The 27,977-nt window shown below is 42.1% G+C and overlaps 1 protein-coding gene across 1 annotated transcript in view; it reads right to left on the reverse strand.

Moving 5' to 3' along the window:
• Window positions 1–18,460: 18,460 nt before the first annotated feature.
• LOC308304160 (uncharacterized protein) overlaps window positions 18,461–27,977 on the reverse strand; it is a gene marked incomplete at its 3' end in the record, with an annotated part of 35,718 nt that continues 26,201 nt past the window's right edge. The window contains exons 2-3 of the mRNA XM_080748719.1: window positions 18,781–18,885; window positions 18,461–18,681 (exon numbers count right to left, since the gene is read on the reverse strand). Of these exons, the coding sequence (XP_080604845.1) occupies window positions 18,461–18,681; window positions 18,781–18,885 (326 nt within the window). The remainder of the gene's footprint in view (window positions 18,682–18,780; window positions 18,886–27,977) is intronic.

Here is a 27,977-nt window from a genome sequence, read left to right on the forward strand (position 1 = left end):
TATGTTTTCTATTATATTGTTTTCTTATTCCTTTATTTAAGCTGGGAGTCCCGTTGAGATGAGAGATCTCATTTACATGGGAGACTTGACCAAGACACCAACTAGGTTAGATGGAAGCCTTAGATCGATGGAAGCGATTCAGTCTGAACCATGAGCGTGATGAACACATGGACAGATTTCTCTTGCATGTCATGAAGGACACAAATCCGCTGGCCAGCTAACTACAATATTTATATCTACTGTATTTACAATGGAAGGATATACCGGTAGCTTCCCAATCTATATTAATCGGAGGCCTTAGGGATTTTTTGTGCCAATCAGTCTAAAAGCGCCAAATTTTGCACAGATGTAGCCCAGGGCTTGCTCTAATGATTTAGCTAGGGCAGAAAGAAAACAAGTTTTTCTGGGTATTTTCCTCCTGTATAGAAAGTCGATGGGAGCCCAACTTGATTTGGCCGCTGTGGCGACCCCGAAGGTCGCCGACTCGGGCGCCCTAGCTAAATCATTAGAGCAAGCCCTGGGCTACATCTGTGCAAAATTTGACGCTTTTAGACTGATTATCACAAAATTACCATTCTATCTCCCTAAGGCCCCCGACTATATGGCTTAATTAAAAATGACTTTACTCCTGTGCTTTTTTAGCATGCTGAGCATATCCACAAGATATCCATAGTTTAAATGATGAAAACTGAATAGTATAGTATATAAATACAATTAGAGGTGTAACGCCCAGGATTTGGCTCTGTAAAGCCCAGGATTCAAACCCGGGTCTCCCACATGAAAGTCTAACATCTTAACCATTGATCCAAAGGGATATCTCTTTGAAGAAAAGTTCACGCAGGAGACCAGGGTTCGAATCCCGGGTTTTACATTGGTGCCGTGACCCGGATCGGGTTTCCCCGTGAAAGGAGGTCAAGAGGGGGATGAGCGAAGCAGAGTGACTCAAAAGTTTAGTATCTCCCTCAGTCCATAGGGATATCCCTTTGAGTCAATGGTTAAGATATTGGACTTTCATGCGGGAGACTTGGGTTTGAATCCTGGGCTTTACAGAGCCAATAGAGTATTTTTAGTACTTCATTAAATTATTAATTAGCTGATTTGTGTGGTACGGTATGGTAAATTGTGCATTTATAGCGCCTTTGCCTAAGGCACTTTACAATGATTGTGCATTCACACACACATTCTTACACTGATGGCGGAGAAAACCATGCAAGGCACCAAGCTGCTCATTGGAAGCAATTAGGGGCTCGACTTCGGGATCGAAGTGGCTGCTCTACCGCCTGAGCCACTCCATCCCCAACACTGATTACCTGCTGCATTACACCTGCAGCCTAGCCTGATTTCAGACTGAGTCCTTGTCTGAACAATTTAGGAGGGACTTTTGTGCGAGCGTGCGCGCGCGCGTGTGTGTGTGTGTGCGTGCGTGCGTGCGTGCGTGCGTGTGTGTGTGTGTGTGACTGCTTCCACAGACCCACCCCCAACCACTGCGCTCATTGTAGGAGCTGACATTTCGGACGGTAAACTGCCAATTCATTTACTCAACACCAGACCAGAGAAACAGTCCACTCAGAGAGTGGGCGGGTCTATGGGCTGGAGCCAGGCAACCTGCAGCCTATTTAGGGTAGAAGAGGACAGATATTGAATGAAGCAGCAGAAAAGGGCAACGGCGCCGCCCTGGAGACGGGCCAGGAATGTGAATAGACATTATACTGTACATGAATTAGGAGGTGCGGCTTGCATGAACCTAATATACACATACACACACCTAATTACCATGTATGTTAGAACTCAAACCTTCGGACAGGCGCTGGTTTAGCTTAGCCTACATATCAACCTGTTCTACTGATGTTATCCATTACTAGAAGCGTCTAGTCGGGGACCGGCAAACTCGGGAACGATGTATATTGGGAACGAATGCCCCGCCCTTTAATGCAAACCCCATTATACCTGTTGTCATAGGACCTGTTTTGACCATCTGTTTGTCTGTGTCCATTTATGCCCATATACTGTATGGAGATATCTGTATCAGTCTGTCTGTGTCCATTTCATGCCCATATATGGAGATCTCTGTATCTGTCTGTCAGGCGGCCGCGTGTCTAGTCGGGGACCGGCAAACTCGGGAACGATGTAAATAGGGAATGAATGCCCCGCCCTTTAATGCAAACTCCATTATACCTGTTGTCATTGGACCCGTTTTGACCATCTGTTTATCTGTGTCCATTTATGCCCATGTATGGAGATCTCTGCATGCAGACACAGTGCCGGTTCCGGAATCTGAAGCCGGTGGGACGAACGGTTCTCGAGATACGCGGATTACATACATACACGCATATATATACATACATACACGCACGTCGCACGCTCACAGAGATTTGTCGCATTTATTTTCACGTACAGTCGGTATATCTCTATTGATTTTCTTTCTCACTCATAAACTATACTAACAATTTCTATCAATAACAAATAGTACCTGGATGTTGTTTTAAAAACAGAGAAGACAGAAAGCATCAGACGGTAACCCGCCCATAGAGTCTCCATGGATTAGAGCCCAGAGCCTTGCAGAGGTGAGTGTGTGCTGGATAATGAAAATGTCGCGTCGCAATGAAATATCGCTTCAAGACTCTGCATGGAGCTCCAAGCATGCTGCTTAAGTCTGTCTGTGAAAAATAAATAAATAACGCAGTGTTCCGGGAGAGAGCATTCACAGCACCTTGATGCTGGAAATCAATTTTCTCAACTTTCCCATATAGCTGAATGTAGGATGTTGAATTATGTGGCGCCTCTGCGCTGAAACCCCCATGACTAGATCTGTGGTCCGTGAAAAACTCCCTCTCACTCTCTCACTCTCTCACTCTCTGGTTTTGTTAAGCCTGCACTGAGTTATACTTAGTTGCAGGCAGGGGTGTAAAGTAACTACATTTTCTCAAGTAGGCCTACTGTATTGTATTTCCAATTTCCATTACTTTTACTTCTTCTCCACTACATCTCAAATGCAAATATTTTACTTTTAACTGAAAGGTTACTACTAGTTACTTAGTAGATTTTGATTATTATTACAAAACAACCACTTCAACCCTATATACATTTCGGACATTTGAAAATAGCCTACCAGCTTGTAGTAGACAAGAATAACGCTGTAGAATAATGCTGGTGGTATTCGTGCCCTTTTAATTTGCTCCAAAATGCTTGTGCATGGCCTTGCATATGAGGTTGGTTTTGGTTGTGAGAGCGAGGAGCGCTCACACAGCAGACAGAATACACCGTAGCCTACTCTGGCATTCAAGGGCTCGCACGGCAATCACAGAAGATTACAGATGATTAGCTGTCGGATGTATGCTAATGAGAGCAAATATCCCGATCACAAGTGCTACGCAGATGTCTTTATTAGTGGAGATTCTGTAAACACCACATGCTGTGACGGAAAACCACGCTGGTGTGAATCCGCTGACTGTCTCTCTCATGCCCTCTAAAAGTAATGTTAAATTGATTTCTCTCCCTTGTGGTTTGAATGATCACGTGTGGTCATTCTAACCAATGCGCTGCGAGGCATTGAGAGCTTGTAGATTGGCTATGAAAGTGTGTGCAAGTGTGATGTGTTGGCGTGCGTGTGTGTGCGTGCGACGTGCGTGCATGTGTGTGTTTGGACGTGTACGAATGATGTGCATGCATACGTGTTTGTGTTTGAGTGTGTGACTGTGTATGCGTGTGTGTGTGTGTGTGTGTGTGTGTGTGTGTGTGTGTGTGTGTGTGTGTGTGTGTGTGTGTGCCTGTGTATGTGTGTGAGGGTGTCTGGGAAAGCATGCATGTGTGTGTGCTTGTGTGTATGTGTTGTTGTGACTTTGTGGGTTCCTTTATGGGAACTAAATCTATATTGACCCATACAAGTCTGTAACTCTAACAGTATAAAAATGGAACCAAATGGACCCTAACAGGTCCATTTGGTTCCATTTGTATACTGTCAGAGTTAAGGGGAGACCTTGAAATGAAACACTGTTCAATCATTCTACTTGTGAGGTAAATGGTAAATGAGGCCCAAAGAGTAGTGACATCCCGCACACTGTCTGCACTTATAGAAAAAAAATCAAACCTCGGTTCGAAGTGGAGCGTTGAATCTGAGCAGCTATACTGTGTGTGTGTGTGTGTGTGTGTGTGTGTGTGTGTGTGTGTGTGTGTGTGTGTGTGTGTGTGTGTGTGTGTGTGTGTGTGTGTCACAACAGCGCCCCTCCTTTAACATGTGTGGCCACTCAAGGTATTGCCAGGCTACGGACATAGCCAGCCACATAGCCACATAGCCAGCCACATAGCCAGCCACAGACATACCTGTCTATTGGGAGCGCTTTCACCGCTCCAAAAAAGAGAGAAAAACTATTTTATTGCCAGTACAACGTCTCGGTCCAACTGACCTTCAACAGGTACATGATGAAGGTTTCCTGTCTCATGCATTGGCTGCCTGCTCCTATATGTACCTGTCCCATTACAGTACCGGTATGTGTGCAAAATGACCTTTTTTCACAAAGTTCCCTCAAGAGTAGTAGAATTTGAGAAATATGAAATGCATGATTCCATCCCATTTGTTGTTTGCATGACTACACATGGAGACAACACGTGTGTGCATTTGTGTGTGTGTGCATGCATGCATGTGTGTGTGTGTGACCATAATGCCTCTATACGTTGATGTGTCCCTGCATGCGCCCAAGACTCATTGTTCAAGGCTGTTCTTTCCCCAGCGGCCCAATCCAGCACGGTCACAAACTCAGATTGCTTTTTCTCCTCCCAGGCCGATAACTTAAAGGCTGCGTGTAATCTACAATGGCTTGTAAGAAGGCACACGGAGAGAGAGAAACAGAGAGAGAGAGAGAGAGAGAGAGAGAGAGAGAGAGAGAGAGAGAGAGAGAGAGAGAGAGAGAGAGAGGAATAGAAAGAGAAGCCACAGAGAGAGATTACACTATATATTCTATACATAGTTTCCGAAGATCAAGAGCCTCTCAGCGTTCCTAGAGAGGAACCCCCCGGCGCTGCTTTGATTTCACGGCTGGTTCATTGTCTACGGGGCCTTGCAAAGTACTTTGAAAGCAGCTGCTGTGTTCCTGATGGAATAGTTCCTAACTGTTGGAGGCCTGTATCTGCATCCTGTTGCTGACTGCTGGCAGTGGGGGAAAAACTACTCGATGAGAGACATTCATGGATTTATATTTAAAAGTAACTTTAATTTTCCAACCTGGACCCAGGGTATGGCAACTGCATAGTGCATACCCCTGCCATACCCAATTGACGCCACTGTGCCTTTCTAATTTTTATGGAGAAGTCAGAGAAGGTCATAAAAATAGCAAAACTATAGCTGATCTACAAGCTCAATGTTCTGCAATGGCAGGACATGTGAACATTTCAAATGGCACATCTCTAAACACTCTTGTGAAAATAGCAGATCTGCAAGCCAATGCATCGCATTGTGAGCTTGTAGATAGAGATAATGTATATAGGGCTGAAGTGGATAATGTATATTTTGTAATCAAAAAGTAACTTAAAGTTTTCAAATAACTGAAGTGGAGTAAAAGTATAATATTTACCTCTGAGATGTAGTGGAGTAGAAGTATGGAAACGATAAATAAAGAACATGTTATATTATGTAGTGTTATGTTATGTCATAGGCTGTTGGGGTTTGTGTTAACTTGTTGTTCTTCTCTGAGTGTTTTGCAAATCCCTATTCAGCGTTATATAACATGCCAGGATTTCTTCTTCCTTTTTTTCATCAACAAGATGAAGCGGAATGGTTCTCCTATTCCTCATGTGCAGAAAGCTCTCTGTGCAGGCAGCGTATAAATTATGAAAATTAATGCTCCGTGCGGTATACCACCAGAGAGAGAGAGAGAGGCTGCCAGGCTTCAGCCAGACTTTACGGAGGAAGTATACAGCGTTAGAGCAGAGAGCCGAGATAGGTGATCAAATCATGGACCAGAAAAAGATGCATAAACCTGCCTTATATTCATAATATTGTGTCTTGAATGAAGTTTAAAATGTGGGGCAGGGACGTGCTGGCCATTGGGAAAAAGCGGGACAACTCCCAAACAGCCGGTTCATTCCCGTCCGGTCCAGGCCGGCCGTTAGGAAAAGAAATAAAAATAAAATGTCGGCCTTCGTTCCATTTTGAGGGTTGGGCGGCCAACAAAGTAAATCGTTACTGTCGGGCAGAAACCTTGTATCTCCAAGTTTAAAATGTGTAAATTTTTTCGCAAAGCAAAGCCCTGCTTCATCATACAAGGCTGTCGCACAAAAGTAGTGAAAACAGCAGATCTACAAGCACACAACGCCTCGCGGTGCGAGGCGTTGTGTGCTTGTAGATCGGCTGTTTTCACTAGTTTAAATCATTTTTAAAACGATAAATACAAAACAAACGGTTTTGGACATACAAGGTTCCCACCCGACAATGACGAAATAACTCATGTAATTGGCCCACTGGCTTGTCACTTGTCAAGATCTGAAATGGCAAATCTTTGAGTAGCAGCAGCGCTATAGAGAGAGATCTCTCTCTATAGCGCGCAATGATGGCCTCTCCAACTCTTTTTCCCGGGCTGAATCAGGGGCCCAGCAAGTCCCTGGAGAGAGGCTGCCAGGCTTCAGCCAGACTTTACGGAGGAAGTATACAGCGTTAGAGCAGAGAGCCGAGATAGGTGATCAAATCATGGACCAGAAAAAGATGCATAAACCTGCCTTATATTCATAATATTGTGTCTTGAATGAAGTTTAAAATGTGGGGTTTCATTTTAATGTGGGGGTGTTCCTGCGAGGGAGGGAGGTTTAAAAAAGAGTCATGTTATCCATGCAGTTAAAATATCCATTCATTCAAACCTTTATTTCAGTCTCGAAAGACATCGATTTGCAGGGTTGTAATCGAGATACATCACAGTACAATTTCATTTTCACATTGATATTCACATCAATGACAAAACAAAACTGAAACTAGACCCTAGAAACTAGAAGCTAGACTGCACAAGCGCACGTGTGTGTGTGTGTGTGTGTGTGTGTGTGTGTGTGTGTGTGTGTGTGTGTGTGTGTGTGTGTGTGTGTGTGTGTGTGTGTGTATTTCATTGTGTGTATTCTGTCTGCATCGAGTGACCTCGGTACATAAACACTGAAGTCAAATCAATTCTATTTGTATAGCACAATTCATGCAGGGGCACTTCACAGTAAATTACAACTATAGTGCTTAGCGAAATACAAGTACAGTATAGCACAAATATGTGAACCCACTGACCCTCTACCCACAGATGTAGAGACAGCATTTTAAAACCCCACTAATCGTCATCCTCGTCAACACCGAGCACATTAATGCATAGATGCTCACAGTACACTGTGTAGCCTACCTGGTACATTAATCCCAATAGTGTTTCTGTAGCACAAGCTAAAATAGCTTATAATAACAGCATGCTAGTACATGGAAGCTCAGGCTGGTTGTAAAGTCTAGAATAAAAAAACAAGGATCCGTCAGTGATGTTACCGTAGTCTGAGCAGCGGTGTAACACCCAAACCCTGGGTTTAGACACCATTGGTGTAGACTATAAAAATACATAGATTTTACATACACCATGGTGTAGACACCATTGCTTCAGTGACTGAAGCAATGGTGTCTGCACAAAGAATGTTACGAATGACATTTGGTGTGACATCAACAATAGCAAAAGGATCAGTGCCCAATTCAGGATTCAATCAGAGTATTTTAGACACTGAGTTTAATCAACACACCACCATTTGAGTGTGAGATCCATAATGAATGACCGAGAACACATTTTCGCATAAGCCCCCAGATTGCAGAATAAAATATCCATGTGAAACAAATTCAACGTTCCCTGTTGTCACCGCTGAAACATGGAAGTGTTGCACAAAAATAAAAGCCACTGCACTTCCTTGAATGCTTAAAAAGGTGGTGCCATAGTTTTGTACTTTTTCAGTTTTGTATGGAGTTTAAAATCCTTCTAAGGTTTTTTGAAAAACCTATGTTTCTATGTTAGTGGTACTCAAAAAATTACATGTATTTGGCCGTGGACCCCCATCTCAAAATATTTACTTCCAGGGACCCCCAGAAGCATAATTTGAGTTACAAATGTTTGCTTAAAAATACATTATGCCGCGCTGTGAGCTTGTAGATCTGCTATTTTTCAATAGCTTAAGTATAAAATAATATAGACCCCTCCACCTCGGGCTCTAGTAACTCAGTCCCACTCCCCCCTTGTGACGCCCTTGCCCCCCCCCCCCCCCTCTCTCCCCTCTCTCCCTCTCTCTCTCTCTCTCTCTCTAACCATGTCTGTGACCCATACATGGGAGGCCCCCGTTGAGGTCCACGTTTCTGATGCGGTCCACCCATGTCACACCAAATGCTATTTATAACATTCTTTGTGGTAGACACCATTGCTTCTGTGTACTGTGAGCATCCAAGCATTAATGTTGTGACGTGGATGTGGATTAGTGGGGTTTTAAAACGCTGTCTCCACATGTGTGGGTAGAAGGTCAGCGGGTTCACTGTATATTGGTGCTACTTAAGTGCATTTCGCTGAGCACTATAGTTGTATTTTAATGTGAAGTGCATTCACTGTAGTTTGCCCCCGCATGAATTGTCAGCAAGCTCCCAGGAACGTCCCCTATACAAATAGAATTTGACTTCAGTGTTTATGTATCGAGGTCACTCGATGCAGAGAGTGCAGTAATACACACAATGAAATACTGTATACTAAGGCTGGGCAATATATCGAAATTGTATCTTCATCGAGGTATCAACCTGCGAGGTGTACCGTACATACCGACAAAGACGGCTTGAAATGAGGTATTGGCGTGGGTGTCAAATGAATTAACAGACACACTATGCATGCACGTAGCACTGCAACAAAGTAGTCCATCTTCTGTAACCACGTGGGGTCAATAAAACCATTGTTGGAAAATGGAAATAAGGAATTTATTATTATTATTTAGGCAGGCAGCGGACCTAAAGCAGAAAACATAAAAAAACGACAGTATATAATGCAATTGTTTTTTACTAATATCATGAGTAAGGTCGATATCTAGGTATTCAACAACATTATCGAATATCGACGGTTTTCCTAATATCGGCCTGGTCGGCCAGCCTTACTTTACACGCACACACAAACACACACAAAACATAGGTAGGGTTGGCAGCACCTGTACTGCAAGTTTAAAATGCGCAGTCTTCAACATGTTCTCAGGGGTGGTGATGAGTTTGGGGCTGGAGCTGGGACTTTAACTTTTTTTCTACGGTGTTTGTACAGTCTGTTGGGTGTCGTTTGTTTTATAATGAACCGCAATGGAAACAAGCTTTGGCTTCTAAGTGATTAATCCTTTCGGCCGCTTTCAATTGGCGATACTGTGCTTTTTAACTGTTGCCATAAAATTATTCTATTCCATTGTTAAAGACACAATGCTTTATCTGAAGGCCCGGCCTACTTTGCATGTAAGACTATAGCAAAAGGATCAGTGCCCAATTCTGGATTCAATCGGGGTATTTTAGACACTGAGTTTAATCAACACACCACCATTTGAAAGTGAGATCCATAATGAATGACCAAGAGCACATTTTCGCATAAGCCCCCAGGTTGCCAAATAAAATGTGAAACTAATTCAACATTCCCCTGTTGGGTGAATGGTAAAAGGGGAGGGGTTGATTCTATGATGTAATTGTATCTGTGTTTTTGGACCGGCACTTTTGACCCACAAGGTGGCAGCCTCCAGGTAGAAACCTCAAATACGGAGAGAATACATAATTGCTCATAACAACCACACCAGGGGATCTAAAGAAGTACTGTGAACCTCATAGACACATGAAAAACAGAAAAAGTACAAAACTATGGCACCACCTCTTTAAAGAGGTGGTGCCATAGTTTTGTACTTTTTCTGTTTTTTATGTGTCTATGGAGTTAGCATTACTCTAACTCTAACATTACGCAAATTTTTCTTCCCTGTGTATTTTTGGTTATTTCCTGAAAGCTGAAAGCTTTGGAGGCAAAAGGCCTGACCGAAAAACACAGATTTAATGACATCATAAACTCATTCCCTCCCCTTTTACCATACATCCAACACTGTGGGTGTGGTTAACTTCAGATGGGTCACCACCCACCTGCCAACCAGGCATACTTAATGAACTGGTGGGTGTGGTCACATAAAAACAACATTTAAACACTTTCTGTACACGTGTTCAAAATGTATTTAAAGTTCCAAAAGTACGAAATGTTTCAAAATAGCGGATCTAAAAGTTCACAACGCGTTGTGGCGTGCTGTGTATTGCCTCGGTATAAAATAAGGCTAAAGTGTTAATGTATGTTTTATAATATTATAATTTATATCGGCAAAGTAACTAGTAACTTAAGTTTACAAATAAATGTAGTGGAGTAAAAGTACAGTATTTGGATCTGATATAGTGGAGTAGATGTAAAAGTATTGGAAATTGGAAATACTCAAAGTAGGCCTACAAATACCTCAAAATTGTACTTAAGTACAGTACTTGTAAATATTACTTTACACCACTGCGCGTTCTACATTTGAAGTGCACTGGACAAGACACCTTAAAGGACAACTTTGTTTTTTTACAACAAGGGTTCATATTTTAGATTGTAATTAAAGAATATAAAAGATGAGAGTTAAAATGTTTACATTTACTCCTTTCTATCGTTTTAGAGATTTTAATAATTTTGATTTCAGTGGCTGGGGGCATGCGTACAAGTGGCCAAATATGTCTTTTTTTTACAGAATAAGCCCATTCCCAAGATAAAACGCAATCTTTCATGGGCAGATGTGACTTCTGGGGTTACTGTAAATAACAATAAAGAAATTGCAGGCTTATTGTATCTAAAAATACATATTTAGCCACTTGTACGCATGCCCCCATGCGTACGCATGCCCCCACATTTTATCATGCTAAACGTGCTAAAATGATAGAACAAAGTAAATGAAAACATTTTAACACTCACTTTTTCTTTTCTCTAATTACAATCTAAAATATGAACCCTTGCTGTAAAAAAACAAAGTTGTCCTTTAATCTATTGAGACGGCACCATCCAACATGGATCCCATTCCACCTCCATTGTCTCTGAAATCACAGCCAATTATAGGTGAACTCAGCGCTCTCTCAGTTCACCTAATTGGTTGGTCTTTCTTCTAATAAGCTATTCCGCTGTTTACCCAATTAGGGGAGCGCACGCAGTGATATTGAAGGTCCCATTATGGAAGGGCTACATCGGGCCCATCAGGGCCAATGGGCCTGATGGGGTGGATGAATGATTCATAATAGGCCTGGTCCTAAATAATTTAGCTTCCTCAACTTTGCAGAGCAGCGTCCCAGAGGATTTTAATTGTGTCGTACATCATTCAAACTCGGGCCGAGTCGAAGCGTTGCCTTCGCACTGGGGTCTTGCGTGCCTTGTGGGGAAAGTGAGAGTGGTTGGGCGAGCTTTGCGTTAATAGCATTTAGAAAATCTTTAGGTCAGTAATGTCCTACATTATCTCCCGGTGTTCATCAATGTCAAAATGACATTAATATCAACCATCAGCACTTGCATAATACATTAGATGCCCCACTACTCTTTTCCCGTTTCATATTTGACTTTAGTCTGCCAGGCACACAGAAACAATTAGAAGACAATCTAGCCGAAGACCCCCTCCCGTTGCTGTCGGGCAGAAAACTCTTATATCCATATTTAAACTTTTGGTGTTTTTGTTTTTGTAAATGAATACCCTAGTTGATCATACTACACAGTGTCACACAAAAGTAGGGCTCGTCTATCTGCTATTTTTGGTATTTTTGAATTTGAATCCTGAAAAGTAACAGTTTTGGACATTACAAGGTTTCCACCCGAAAGAGATGATATACTATACGCAATGAATTAATTGGTGGCTAGTCTGTGCCAATTTCATGGCACAGTCTGGCGGCCACCAAATTAGCCAGAAAGTTATAGGAGTTTAAAAGTGCAGGGACTATAGTTCCTGTAATGTGTTTATGTCTACATTTATAACTCCTCGGGAACCGGTAAGATTAATGAGAAGTGATTGAGAGGTTGAAGGTTTGAGACTATTTATTCTCTATCATGTGACGATAGTGCAACACCACTGCATGGACAAGGTTGAAGTTCATTTTCTTATACTGAAGAAACTGTGATTTTGGATATTTAAACCATCTCCAATGCTATGGTCTGGTACAATATATATACGTTGATATTTTATATATGATCTCTAGTATTTGTCATTACTTTACATTTTATCATAATCTTGCTTGCTTTTTGCTTTTTTTTATGAATGCCATACCCAGTGCTTGTCTGCCATGTGAATGATTGTTTTGTCTTTAACCTTTTTTATATTAGGAATTTACTTAATTACTTACTTAATTTTCACATTGCGGCCTCCAAGATACATGATGTTAGCAACATATTGGGTGTTAAATATCCAAACCAGTTCCATAAACCGACGTTGAATACTTTATTCCAACTCCATGTGTCTGTCTGTCTGTCTGTTGTCTATCCATTGAGTGATACTTCTTGGTTAGTTTTAATAAAAGGGGACGGACCGGACAGCATGCTTGAGGGAAAATAACAGCGACAATAATAACATTGTGACACGTTGTTAGCTTGTAGATCTGTTCTTTTTGGCAAATGACAACACCAACGCCATACTACAGAAGTATAAATTAAGGTATAGAACGACAACCCATAGAATCTGCACTCGTTGTATCGACGTGATCTCTCTGAAAAGGCAGATTGTATGCTTTTATACATTCTGTTTGGACAACAGAGAGAGGACTAAAGACCTGTCCATACTTTGGCCGAAACCAAACTTTTCGGTCAAAAGGTCCGGTTCGACTACAAAATGATGTCACCCACGACTTCTGAAAAGCATTAGACCGAATGAGAGTTTGGAAATTTGCACGTCGGAAAGTCCAACTCACCGAACATTTCGGAGATACTATGGACAGGCCTTAAGTGCTGTAAGAACTGTACCCCCCTTCCCCCTTGCCATTCCGCACTCCATCGAGCCCTTCACTACTATATGTACGATATCAAATCAAATCAAATCAAACTTTATTTATATAGCACGTTTACAAACAGGCAAGCTGAACCAAAGTGCTGTACAACATTTAAAACACATGCAATACAAATCATCAAAACAGTTTAAAAAAGGAAGCAACAGAAACAAAAGATGCAAGAAAACAATTAAAAAAATAACAAAACAAATGATTACTTTAAATACAATTAGAAGCAATTAAAAACAACTAAGCGTGTTGAATTTAAATGCAAGATATGAATAGCATTGTTCTGAACCGCATTCAGATCAATACAAGAAAATAAAAAAAGTGGTTCCACTTCAAAGACAAGTCATTTCATGTAAATATAATGAACAGTAAAGTAGCAAATTCTTACCAAACACTGAAACGCAGAGATGGGAAGTAACAAATACTTCGTTACTGTAACGAAGTAAAATTTTCAGTACTTTGTACTTTACTGAGTAATTATTTTTCTGGGTACTTTTTACTTTTATCCGTTACATTTTAACACAAGTATCTGTACTTTTACACCGCTACATTTTCAAAACAGGTAACTTTTATGTTAATGTTGCGCCGATGCGTGGCAGATCAAACAAAATGATTAAAGCGCTTGATCATCATTCATAGAGGCTGCGGTGGTGACACTCTGTTGCTGGCCAGAGTGAGAGTCACTGTGTCAAGTAGGAAAGCACCGGTCTATTTACTTCCTGTAACTAGACTACCAAATAAAACTAATCATATATCCCACATAATAGCCTAATACCCTATGCTCTTATTTTGAAATCCACGGTTTTCAGAGGAAGAGGAAGGAAGGTGGTTTAATTCCACCATCATGCTGTAATCATTCATCTCGTCACAGCTTTCAAACATGTCAACAATTAATTCACGTGGATTATAACTAACTAACTATGGATTATAAACACAAGACTTTGGCCATGGTGCTCCTGTAATGCACACGCGTTGGAAATGCGTTCTTTTTTAACCTTCGAAGCTTAGGTGAGTCAGACAGTGGCAGTGCTTTTTATCTCATGCTGGATAAAGTTCTGTATGGAAACAGTGAAACGTTTTTTTTTTTTTTGCCTCACAAAAGCCTTTAGCGTGTGTGTGTGTGTGTGTGTGTGTGTGTGTGTGTGTGTGTGTGTGTGTGAGAGAGAGATAAGTATAACAGTCTAAAATCTGTCTGTCTGTGGATGTGAGATGTATTATCTATCTATAAATGCGAGAAGTCTCTGCGTGTGTGTCTGTCTGTCTGTAATCCGCGTATCTCGAGAACCGTTCGTCCCACCGGCTTCAGATTCGGCACGCGCGTTCCCCGCCGCGGCACGGAGTGCAGTGCCGGGCCTCGACCCGACCCGACGCGCGGTTTTCCGAAACCGGCCCGAAACGTTCGGAATATCCTTATGCGGAGCTGATTGTTGACATCAGGCTGTTCCGGAGGAAATCGGCGCAAGCGCTGACTCATTGTGACATCACTCATAAAAGGCTCTGACATCACGTACGCCACATGAGTCAACAAAAAATCTCTGAATATCTCCATAGCATATATGGGCATAAAATGGACGCAGAATCACAAAGATCTCCATATACGGGCATAAAGGGACACAGACAGACGGATACAGAGATCTCCATAAATGGGCATAAAATGGACGCAAATGGCATATATGGGCATAAAATTTACGCAGAATCACAAAGATCTCCATATACGGGCATAAAGGGACACAGACAGACAGATTCAGAGATCTCCATATATGGGCGTGAAATGGACGCAAATAGACAGATATCTCCATATATGGGCATAAAATGGACGCAGAACTATATCTGCAGTGATCTCCATATATGGACATAAAATGGACGCTGACAGACAGACAGATAACAGATATCTCCATATATGGGCATAAATGGACACAGGCAAACAGATGGTCAAAACGGGTCCTATGACAACAGGTATAATGGGGTTTGCATTAAAGGGCGGGGCATTCATTCCCTATTTACATCGTTACCGAGTTGCCCAGGTCGCCGACTAGACGCTGGGCCGAACCGTTCGTCCCACCGGCTTCAGATTCGACATGCGCGTTCCCCGCCGCGGCACGGAGTGCAGTGCCGGGCCTCGACCCGACCCGACGCGCAGTTTTCCCTAACTGGCACGAAACGTTCGGAATCTCCTTATGCTGGGCTGATTGTTGACATCAGGCTGTTCCGGAGGAAATCGGCGCAAGCGCTGACTCATTGTGACATCACATCATAAAAGGCTCTGACATCACGTACGCCACATGAGTCAACAAAAAATCTCTGTGAGTGTGTATGTATGTATGTAATCCTCGTATCTCGTGAACCGTTCGTCCCACCGGCACGCGCGTTCTCCATTTATGGGAATAAAATGAATGCCCGTATGCGGAGCTGATGTCTGACATCAGAGTTTTCCGCAACCGGTACTGTGTGTGCAGAGATCTCATATATGGGCATAAAATGGACGCAGATAAACAGATATCTCCATATATGGCATATATGGGCATACAATGGACGCAGAATCACAAAGATCTCCATATACGGGCATAAAAGGGACACAGACAGACAGATACAGAGATCTCCATATATGGGCATAAAATGGACGCAGATAGACAGATATCTCCATATATGGGCATATATGGGCATAAAATGGACCCAGAACTATAACTGCAGTGATCTCCATATATGGACATAAAATGGACGCCGACAGACAGACAGACAGACAGACAGACAGACAGATACAGATATCTCCATATATGGGCATAAATGGACACAGGCAGACAGATGGTCAAAACGGGTCCTATGAAAACAGGTATAATGGGGTTTGCATTAAAGGGCGGGGCATTCATTCCCTATTTACATTGTTCCGAGTTGGCCAGGTCGCCGACTAGACGCTGGAAGGGCGGCCCAGCTTCTAGTAATTATAATTGAACAATGAAAACTACATTCTTATTAGGAAACCTTATCTGTATTTTAACATCAGTCATAATGGTGTAGGCCTACTTGGTGGTCAATCGTGGGATATAGATATATTTTTATAATAATAATGATTGTTCTTGGAGAGTCAAATATTATCTAACTGGTACTGAGTCTAAAAAAAACACTGCTGCATTTAGATTTCACATCATAGTAGGAAACCAATTCTGGGCCAGTTTTAAGACGTATGTTTGGTGGGGATCTTTTAATTTTAATATCCTTCAAATTCTAGAAATATACGGTAAAAATACTTTTACTTTTACTTTAAAAGTACTTTTCAAAGCACGTACTTTTTACTTTTTACTTGAGTAATTATTTGGAATGAGTACTTTTACTTTTACCAAAGTCGTTTTTTTAGGGCAAAATCTGTAGGAGTAGTGTCCAAAAATGTGTTTTAATAAATCGGCCTGAAGGCGATTTGCGTGATTTTAGGGCAAAAATTGTAGGAGCAGTGTCCAAAAATGTGTTTGGCAAGAGTCGGCCTCATGGTGGCGCTAGAAGAGGGCCATGTGAGAATTGATGGGTGGACGTTGTGGTTTGGCAGGCAAGGAGTGTGTGTCGAAAATTTCACATGGATAGGGGCAACGATGGCGGAGATATGAGCAGGGCAAAAGTGTGACGTGGCAGACAGACTGACTGACTGACTGATGGACGGACTGACTGACTGACAGACAGACAGACAGACAGACAGACAGCAGGTGGAGGTTTTGATGGTATATGCGACCTGGCGGTCGCAACTACAGAACCTTTTCACACATCCAATGCTTATATATAGTACATGGTGCATCATACCATCCATTCAAAGGACTATAATGCTCAGCACAGTCTTCTCCTCCTCCACTGTCATTAGGCTCACCATCGATCCAGTTCCTGGAGAAGTAGGAACATTTAACACATTACAATACCTTTACAAGGATACAATATCAAAAAGATATTCTACATATTAAACAAATTAACTGGACATTGAAGTGAGGTATAATTGCTTTAGTGAATGTGCTGCATGTTTGGACTTTAATATTATTCTAAATGTAACATTTAATACCCTTTAAAGATTTAAAGGGGAAACCCACCCATTTTCAATATTGAACTGTGCCATCAATATACCTTAGAGGAGTTGTGTGGATGTCATCACGGTGTGATTTGCAATACAAACCCCAAAATCAATCCTCCAGTTCTAGGCAACACAGAAATGGGGAACCTTTTTTTCCACAAAAGGTATATTAATGACACAGTTCAATATTGAAAATGGGAGGTTTTCTGCTTTAATGTATGGAACATAATATGTGGAAATATGTGATAGTTAAAATGTAAGAAATAAATAATAGAATGAAAGTATAATGTCTTACGTTGGTGTGGAGGCCAGTGGTGTTCCATCTACCCATTTCCACTGTCCTTCCACCTCTCTATCAGTCAAACCCAGCCACACGGTCTTTTTGACACTGTTAACAAAGTCCTGAACAGAAAAACATCTTTTTACTGAAATACACTGTACAACAGATATGTTACAACACACACGCACGCACACACACACACACTAGATTGGGCCCATTTTTTTCTGTCCGTTCCGAACCCGTGTCCGACAGTTTTTTGTCCGACCCGAATCGACGTCCGAGCATTAATCATTAATATGCGTCCGACCCGCGCCGAGGCCCGAACCTCATGTTTCCAACTCTTTTTCGCCTTGTTTCTTTTTCTTTGAGGAAGCCACTGATTTACACTCAGCAAACACTAGCAGCAAACTTGTTCTAATAATGTGCAGTGCATGCAGGCGCAGTGTGCCTGCTTGTTACCCTTAATGTGAATATTAAGCCACACTGTGGCTTGTGTTGTGTTTCAATAGTAGGCTACGTTGATTATTAAATAATTCATTCATTCTGCAAGTTTCTGCGCCTGGAAAATAGCAGATCTACAAGCTCAAAACGCGTCGCGGATGTGAGGCGTTGTGTCACAGAACACGCCACGATGAAGAAGTATAAAAAAGCCAGGATTTACTTGAGTGATGTGATGTGTGTTGAACGGACGGACGGACGAGGCTGGCACAGTGCACTGCGACTGCACACAACAGCGCCGAAAAATAAACATCCTTTTCCTGTCCGACCCGAATCAACGTCCAACAAATAATTATGAAAATGCGTCCGACCCGAGCCCGAGCCCGTCGGGCTTGTCGGGCCCCTAGGGTTTTCGGTCGGGTATCCAAGCTCTAACACACACCTGTTCTTCTTTGCTGTTTATGATGATCAGGTCTGCTTGTCTGTCTCTACACCACTGTCTGCTCTCCTCCCAGTTTTTCTGCTCAGTAGAGTTGTAATAACAACCTCTGCCAAAGGTCTGCCATCCGGATAATTCTAACAACAAATAAATAACGTAAGCCAGTGTTTTTCATTTGTTCATATTAGTGTTAAATGATGAACAACACATGATATAACAATGAAAAACAGTGATGTCTCACTGACCACAGAGCCTCCTCTTCAGCTCATTGATGTTGTTGTATCTGGACTGTAACTCATCCTTCTGTTTAGTCATCTGCTCCAGGTCTTTGGTGAGGTTGTCATATTTGGACTGTAGACGGTCCTGGTCTTTGGTCAGGTTGTCATATTTGGACTGTAGACGGTCCAGGTCTTTGGTCAGGTTGGTCAGGTTGTCGATCTCTTCAGTCCGTTCAGAATCTGTAAGGAGAATGAAGAAAATGTGAAGTTTTACATGCAGCCTTTGGATGTTTGGAAAGTGAACATACAGTATAGTGTTCATTATAGAATGACACTCACTGCGCATGCCCAGCCCAGCGATGACAGCCACTAGGATTACACACAGCACCCCCAGACACACTGTGGCAGCTTTGAAAGCATTCTTCTTCCTTGACTCATCAGAGGCTGAAAAACACAAGACAAATCTATGAGGAAACTTCAAAGGTTTAATCTATTTTTTTTTAAAGATTATTAGTTCTTTTTGGCTCCCTACCTTTATTGGTAGTATACTATAATAGTAGATAGACTGGGGAGAGAGAGACAGGGAGTGACACGCGACAAGGGTCGTCGGGATCGGGACTCGAACCCGCGACACGATGTCTGTCTAGGTGCCCGGACCGCAAGGCTAGCAGTCCGGGCCAAGTGACACCTTTTAAGGAGGTGGTGCCGTAGTTTTGTACTTTTTCTGTTTTGTATGTGTCTATGAAGTTAACATCACTCTAATAGACCACGGGCTGGGGTTATAATGTGCAAATGTGCCTTCCCTGTGTATTGTTGGTTACTTCCTGAAAGCTGAAAGCCTCTGAGCCCAACTGAAACACTCTGAGTTAATAACATCATAAACTCAGCCCCTCCTCCTTTACCACCCACCTGGAAACCAGACATACTTGGTGGCCACATAAAAACGTGATTTTAACACTTTCTGTACAATTTTTGGAAAGAATCTTCCTCCTAGTATAATCATAATATCTGATCATCATGTTTTAGGGAGCATAAATCATGGCACTGGATCTTTAACAAGTTATAATGCTTTATGATAGATTACAAGCAATGTATGTTCTTGGCTGACAAAATAATATCACATATAGAGTGGCTTTTGATGTGTCAACATCTGTGACATGTAATGTGGTGCAGTATGTGTTGCTAGGGTAAAACAGGTCGTTGCTGGGCCGTGGTTGGTGGGTCATAAGGCATTGCTAGGGTTAAACAGATGGTTGATAGCCTGACACTCAGCCTGAATTGACATTTCGTTTCACTTTATTATTCAGTCTGAGGTCTCTCCCACCGAGGGCGATTGCTGGGATGGGCATTGCCAAAGAGGCAGTCTTCTGCGATTGGTTCACCGTCTGACCAACACATGACGTAGTGTTGTTATTTGTGGCTGGCTAGTGGCTAGCCTGTTGCTTGCTAGTGCTACTTGCTAACCAAAGAAACAGGCAGAATAGGAGCACTACGAACTAGTAATCAAACACAACATAATGGAGAAATATATCAAATATTATATGCAGTATTATATGATATCACCAAGTGTGCCTTTCTTTTCTTATTAGCACCACTATTTTATTACCTCACTTAATGTAGTTCATGCACTGTGTTTGCGACAACATTTTTATATTTTATACACTGTATTATCATTCTACTGTGAAATTAGAGCTTATGTGCAAAGTCTATTTTATTTTCTACCTCTACGCTTTAAGCTTTGAATGTGTGGCTGGAGAGGCCAGTAACATAACTTATCTTTTAGTGTTCATGGTCGGGTGCATCGGAACTCATCCCAGACATTCCCAGGCTAGCTTTTGAGACAGTAGACGATTTGTGGCAACCGCTATGAATGTTATCTTGTTTCTCCTCCGCACACCTGGCTTCTCCGAGGTCCGTTCCCTGGCAGGCGTCTGGGTGGAAGCTATTTGCTATGACCCAGGGGTCAGATGAGAGATACGGCGGAAGTATCCTCTGACTCAGAAGAACAACAGCGCCACCTCCTGGTCGAGTGAGGGTCTCGCACAAGGGATCCTCGACTGGAATAGACCAATCAAGTGTTGTTTTAGGCTACGGGGATGGACTTATTGAGCCAGGTCATCAAATAACAAAACAAGCATGCACGTGGAGTAAAACTTCACTTCTTCTCTTCTTCTCTCCCATTCCCTCCCTCTCTAACACCCCCGCGACCCTGCTATTCTCTACCTCTAAGAGTCCGATCTGAACTTAATTGTTTTAGTGAAAGACTTTTATCTTTTATAACTGGAGCTCTTTGCATGATCAATATTTTGGTATGATAACTTTACTGTAAACTTTAGCTCAAATAAATGATTGACATAAAGTCGTTGTAGCGTCCTCTTTGGTAAATGCGATTCTGAACATGTATAGCGTCCCTCTCTGACAGTTTGCATCGTTCCTGAGCTGGATATTTGGCTGACGCTTCCAAATTGGTGAACCCCGACGTGTCGCATTGAGGATCGCACAACGGACAGACCAGTTGGGTGGTCTCATCGTTCTGTCGCTCACAGAGGGGTTCAAAAGGCGCGCCGTATGATCTACAGGTGAGCAGAACCTTTTTCATAAAAATCTGCAATATTGGTTTAGGAGACTGTCTATTTGAAAGTCAGTGAAATTGTTTTGAACCTCTGTGATGATCTGCAGGACTTTTATCCAAATTTAGTGTGTTAATATTTGCATATCAAGATATTGATAGTCTGTGTGATACTAATTTGGTTAACGGTGCACCGGTTGTACTTACTTTCACACATGTTTAGGTGTGGAAGGTAGAGTTTGACGCCTAGGCGTGGACGCACGCCGGGGGATGCCAACCGTAGCTTGTGTGGGTTTGCAACACAACTCTCCAAGAAGGCTTTTTCAAGCGTGTTTGGTGATTTATTTCACAATAAATAGGAGACTACGGTTGGTGGAACTGCAGCAGTGTGGGTTTGCAACACGTTCCTCAAGAAGGCTTTTTCAAGCGGTGTTTGTGATTTATTACACAAATTATTAGGGGACTGCAGTTTGATATAGTGTTTTGACAGATTGCGTCTACTACAGCAGTGTGGGTTTGCAACACGTTCCTCAAGAAGGCTTTTTCAAGCGATGATTGGTGATTTATTTCACAAATAATTAGGGGACTGTAGTTTGATGTTAACTGTTGTGTATGCTTCTATGTTATTGTTGTTATTGGTTGTCGTTGGTTGTAGTGAATGCTTGTGATTGTGTGTGTTTGTTAAATATTTCATGTAATCGCTAGCAGTTAAGGTGTTTTATGTGATGGCTTGACATATTTACTCTGTTTTCTTTTTTGCGTTTCTGCGCCGCTGTGCGTGGGCACTGAGTTTGATTGATGGTTTGGGTCTGACATAATTACAACTTTGGTCGCTTATAATTTCTTGACCGTGCTAGCTGTCACAATTTTGATTATTGTGGTAGATTCTTTAAATTCTGATTGATATTACCATGTATAGTTTGTTATTTTAGGACTTTGTTTGATTTTTGGTTTTTATAAAGTTCTATGATACAGTATAATCTTTTGAGTTTGTTTGGAAACTATTGTGTTGGCGAGTGTTTGAGATTTATTGGCTGATAAATGATTGTTAAAACGTTTGATCACACTTTGTTCTGTCTGAACTGCATGCTGTGGTGTCTCTGCCTGTGTGCGGTGTTTCCATCCTATGGGTGTCGTTAGAGCGCATCCCACTTTCATTCTGTACATGGTACATTCCTATAGGTGTCGCTAGGGCACATCCCGCTTTCATTCCTATGGGTTTCGCTATAGCGCACCTTATTTGACAAATCCAACCGTTATTTCAGCTTTTTGACTTTTCTGGCTAATTAGGTAGGTGGCTCTCATCCTACCCCTAAATAAGGAAGGAAACACCCACTTTAGGCATTGTATATTCCATTTTTTCTGTTTTTTGCTCAGTTTCAGCTCAGTGGTGACTATCCTAACTTGTGGCTTTTGTCTAAAAGTGTTGTTGCATGTTTCCTGTGACAGATAAAGGACGCTTTTAATTATAACTGTTAAAGCTAGGGTCTAGCGTCAACTTTATCAGTATACACTCACTTATAGTGAGCGGGTAAGCTGTGAAACAGTGTAACAACACCATGTCTGAACAACAACCATTTACTTTCGGCGCCGCCTGGGGGCGCCTTACTGACTTTGCTAGCCGAAAGGATAACACCCCCAAGCTGAGACAGGCCAAACAGAGCCTACTTATGGCACTTAAAGAGAAGTTGCAAGGACTGAAGGTTTTGCCGTCGGACGACTCATCTGTGATGCCAGACCTTCTCACTAGTACATTTGGTACTGTTCCTGAGGTTAGTTACATCACTGAACTCCAAAGGTACCGTGATTCTCTAGTTGAAGACGTAGAAGGGGCGGAAGAGGCAGTTGTGCCTAAGCGCCGAAGGACAGATGAGGTCAGTAGTTTAAGGGAAGAACTAAACGCCATATATGAGATATTGTTAGCACAAGCTGAGGTTGACTCTGGAGATGACGGCTGGGATGTTATCGGTCCCATTGGTATGTCATCCTTTACATACATACCTCCAGATGTTGCCTCAGAGTCCATGCCTCCTGATGTTGCCTCAGAGTCCATACCATTTTCTTCTCAGCTGGAAGCGTTTGACGACATCGACAGCTTTAGGGAAGCAAAGGCTACACAGCTGGGTATACACCCCGCTCGCCTCCAGGTTATTGAGGTTGACGGTGAGCCCCAAGAAAACTCAGATGGCAGGTTTGTTGTGTTACATTGTGCGGAAGATGCTCCCTGGAATGATATTGTTTAGCAGAGGGAGTATACATAGAATTTTTATTTTAGGATAGGTTATAGGCCCAGTGACTTTTGTAATATTTGGACATTGACATTGTTTTAGTATATTTTTACTTATTGGTGATTATTTGTTTTACTCATTGGGGATGTTTCAATTAGCTTGGGAAAATCCATTCTCTTACGTTGAATAGTGTGTAACTGGATGTTTTTGAGTCTTCTGATTGACAGGCCGGGAACCAGCACCAGTCGACGCCACGCCGTGCGGATTAAAGAGACACATCATCACACGTGATGTCTGTTAAATGAGATAAGTTGTTATGCTTCTGGTTGTCATTACAGTTTATTGTATTAGATAAAATAGGGCCTGATGACTCCTAACGTTTGAATCATCCTAATATGTGTTGAAAGCAGGGTGGGGCGCATGTCGGCATATGATCTTTAGTGCTAGGGATCATGCACATGGGTAGCAACATTTTATTTAGATATGGAATAATTAGGTATGGGGCACGATTATATATTCTTTATCCAAACTAGCACCTACACTACAATTGTACTTCATTTACGCAGTCATGCCCAGACGTTAGAGGTGTATCTACTTTCACATCCGAAAGGTTTACGGAGTGTGTGGTTTGAACTTGGTCCTCCACCAAGCCACATCACAGTTTGAGCTGAAAGCAACTGAAAGAACTGCCACCTATGAACTGTGACAGCACATTTTGCATTTTTTGATGGAGCAATGCAAGGGCACATGAGAGACATTTCGTTTCCGGCAAGCCTTGGGGAAGTAAGCAATTTACCCCGAGTGAGAGGACATTATGCTCTGATAATGTCCTGTGTGAGGGGGTGATCGGACGAGGCGAAGCCGAGTCCGATAACACCCTCACACAGGACATTATCAGAGCATAATGTCCGACCCCGAGTGGTAAATAGCTTTTCTACCACTTTTTTCCGTATACATGAAAGAAAACACATAGTTGTAACTTGCAAGGATATTAAGTTACAATCATTATTGCCTATAAAACTTCCGCGACGACAGCAAATAGTTCCACAAACAACATCTTCTACTCACCACCAGATGACGCCAACTCCATGCAGAGAAAGATGTCTAGCATACAGCTAAGCTAACGTCAGTTAGAAGGACCGTTCCGGCCGTAAATAGAGGCTGTTCGCTTCCAGAAAGGCATAGTTTCAGAGAAAAGGGGCTTTAAAGTTGGCGGATTGCATTGGATCCAAATAAATCGGCGACGTCGTACGCACGTTAGTAAACATAGGACCGCTACGACCGTCATATGTTGGTTGGGGGAAAGGTGTTCCGACTACCTCCTGAAGTCCCCGGATGTACACTGAGGCGCATTGATCTCGTCCTCACACAACTGCGGCGGTTGTTCTGCCATAACCTCCGGAATTTAGCCAATCAGAATCCAGTATTTGAACATGTGACTAGAAAAAGTGGTAGAAGCTTGTTTTGACAATTGTGTTCATCTGTTACAGACACACTGGAACTTATCGTTTTTGTGCAGCTGTCAAGGACATCATCATCTCACTGTCCAGAGCCTGTCCAGAGCAGCGGCTGCCAGATAAGATTGAGTTTTTGCCTAATCATTTTGTCAAGGTTTCTCATGTGAATACGACATACATGTCGATGGCGCTGGGCATATGACTGTTTTAGACTCCCACACACACATCTAACAGCCAACGTAGATACAACATATGTTTAAAGAACCTTTCCTCGCATTTTGGGGTGTTTCATCAACGCATTGAGGTGTCAAAACATTAGAGGTACGTCTCATCATAGTGTACGATAGATTTGATTTCATATTTTCTGCCTTGTCAGGTCGGTTTGCGAGCCAGGTAATGATTGCATAGTTTAGGTTAATTAATAACAGGTTGCTACAAGAAGGCAGTTTTTGAATGGGTGGTGATCATTATGAGCAGGTGTACAGTAGCTATTTCAGGCATAGTAAATATTAATTAAAAGGGACAGGGATATTGGTGTTTTTTCATAGTACATGTAATTACGTATGTGTTCCTGTTGCGCTGGTGTTGGTTCTTTGATAAGATAATGATAAATTCATAGTGTTTACATTAGTGAGACCCTTTTGAAGAGGGTCTCAAAGGGGGAGATGTGTGAAGGATAGACCTGGTGTGTATCTGTGTCCCTCATCGCATCGGTTTGTAAGTCTAGTTATAGACTATTGTGAAAGGTCAGGAGAAGTTATAGGTATATGTTTTGTTATCACGGATGAGTTTTCTGGATGCAAGCCGGACGTCGTGGTTGAAATCTAACTAGGGATATTTTTACTCAAACAAGTAGTGCAGGGGTAATCATTTTGTAGAATGGTACATACATACATTTTTAGGTAAGAAAAGTGGACATTTCGCGATTTTGAAGTAATCTAACCCGAACCCAGTGAATGATGAGCCGTTGTTCTTTTTCTCATCAGTATATTGGTTGGTGACTTTATATTTTACTTTGACCCAGACAAATTTATATCTCGAATGACTGACCAAAGCATGTGCTAGTAAAAAATTACGAATTCACTGAAGACACTCTCATGGCCTTTAGATCCGCAGTTAACCTTTCCACAGGATACTCTCCATTCATGCTCCTGAGAATCCACCATCGATGGGGGGGGCCCCCCAAAGGACCCTCATGAGTTTTTTGCTGCCCTAACTGTGTTGCTAACTGTGCTTTCTCGACAGGTGACAGAAGACACATGGACAAACTTGTGACACCTAAAAATGTGTCTCTGCTGCCCGATAGAGATCCATTCACTCTAGAATCTGAACCTGAAGGGTTCTCTGAACGAGAGACAGCCGCTGGCCGCCGCGTCCACGTCCATGGACGCGACCGTGGACGCGTCCATGGACGCGGCCGCGAAAAAAACGTCCGTGGACACGAGGCCGCGTCCACGGACGCAAACGGCCGGCCGTCCCGGCCGTGGACGCGACCGTGGACGCGGCCGTGGACGCAGACGGCCGGGGACGCGGCCGTGGACGCGGCCGTGGACGAGGCCGCGGCCGTGGACGCAAACGGCCGGCCGTGGACGCAAACGGCCGGCCGTGGACGGGTCCATGGACGAGGTCGCGAAAAAAAGGCAGCGAAAAAGAAAAAAAAAGGTGTCTATTGTATGTATTTTTTGATGGAGAATTCAAATATGACCTTCTTTTTTGCATAGGACAACTCTAACCTGCATCAATTGGTATTTTATAATTGCCAATTGTACCCTATCCATCTAAAAAACAAATTGGATGTCTATTGTATGTATTTTTTGATGGAGAATTCAAATATTACCTTCTTTTTGGGATAGGACAACTCTAACCTGCATCAATTGGTATTTTATAATTGCCAATTGTACCCTATCCATCTCAAAAACAAATTGGATGTCTATTGTATGTATTTTTTGATGGGGAATTCAAATGTTACCTTCTTTTTTAGATATGACAACTCTGACCTGCATCAATTGGTGCATCAACCTACTTACTATCTATCTATCTATCTATCTATCTATCTATCTATCCATCTATCCATCTATCTATCCATCTATTTATTTATACTTCACCTTTAGTCCAGAAGAGAGTTCAGCCTCAGGACCTTGCACACATGGAACTGTGTCATGACTGTGTCATGGAGCTAAAACAGAGCCATGTTAAATACTCACAATGACTCTGATGGACCAATCAGGGTGGTGGTGGGGGGAGGGATCAACAATAGACAGAAACTGGATAATGCTTTGTTAACTGTCCCACCTAAGTCCCTGCTAGTCTGAACAAACATCACCTTCCCTCTCATAACACTACTACTACTACATTTATATAAAGCTGCTCTTGCATTTGAATTCAAGTCTGACACAAGTTAAGGTTAACTTAGGTAGTATTTCATTTTGCTGGCTTTTAGGGTCTGTGTGAGTGTGTAGGCTCACAAATTATTATAATTGTCATTAAGTGACTCTGAGATCTATCCATCCATCCATCCATCCATCCATCCATTTATTTATACTTACTGTTTACATTTTCTATAAATATTTATTTCTATATAAAACTCAGTTGTGTGGAGTTATTGTGTGCCTTTTCTTGTTGCTAAAGAGTCCATTTGTTCACTAGACATTAAGTCAAGGTTACTATTTTGAGTTGAAGCTAAGTGTTTTATTGCTTTGTGGTTTAACATGATTTAAAAGGCAAATTCATTGTTATGGTTACTTTAGAAGACTGCTTTTGCATTCATGAGTTAAGAGAGCCAAGCTAATTCAAAGAGTTAGGTTAAAGGAACACAAAACATGACCTAACTCACAGCTGCCATTGGACAGACAGTTACAACATACTCTTATCTTTCACAGAACAGACAATTATCATTTATTTGATCTATTTGAGACTATGTAGCTGCTCTAGGGGAAATAGAGCATTATATCAGCCTATTCAATTGATAATGACCAATGGGTGCCAGTTTCTAAGTAGTTAAAGCATATTAACATAACAATATATGTGGCCTAGACATGGACATTGCCCAATCAACTCGTAATCTACAGAAATGTCCACCACATCACACAGTATAAAACCTAGTAGGCTTAGTGGATTACCTATGTTAAATCATGTCAGGTTAGTTTGGTTCAAGATTCAAGTATAATCATTTATGAGACAAAAATGTAAACAGCACAAATGTACAATCACATCTAGGCTAGAATGATAACATAAAGTCCTGACTACTCCTTGTTATTGTGGTCCTAAATACTACAATGATTA

The sequence above is a fragment of the Nannobrachium achirus genome (assembly GCF_963921795.1).
Source record: "Nannobrachium achirus genome assembly, chromosome: 19".
Classification (NCBI taxonomy): domain Eukaryota; kingdom Metazoa; phylum Chordata; class Actinopteri; order Myctophiformes; family Myctophidae; genus Nannobrachium; species Nannobrachium achirus.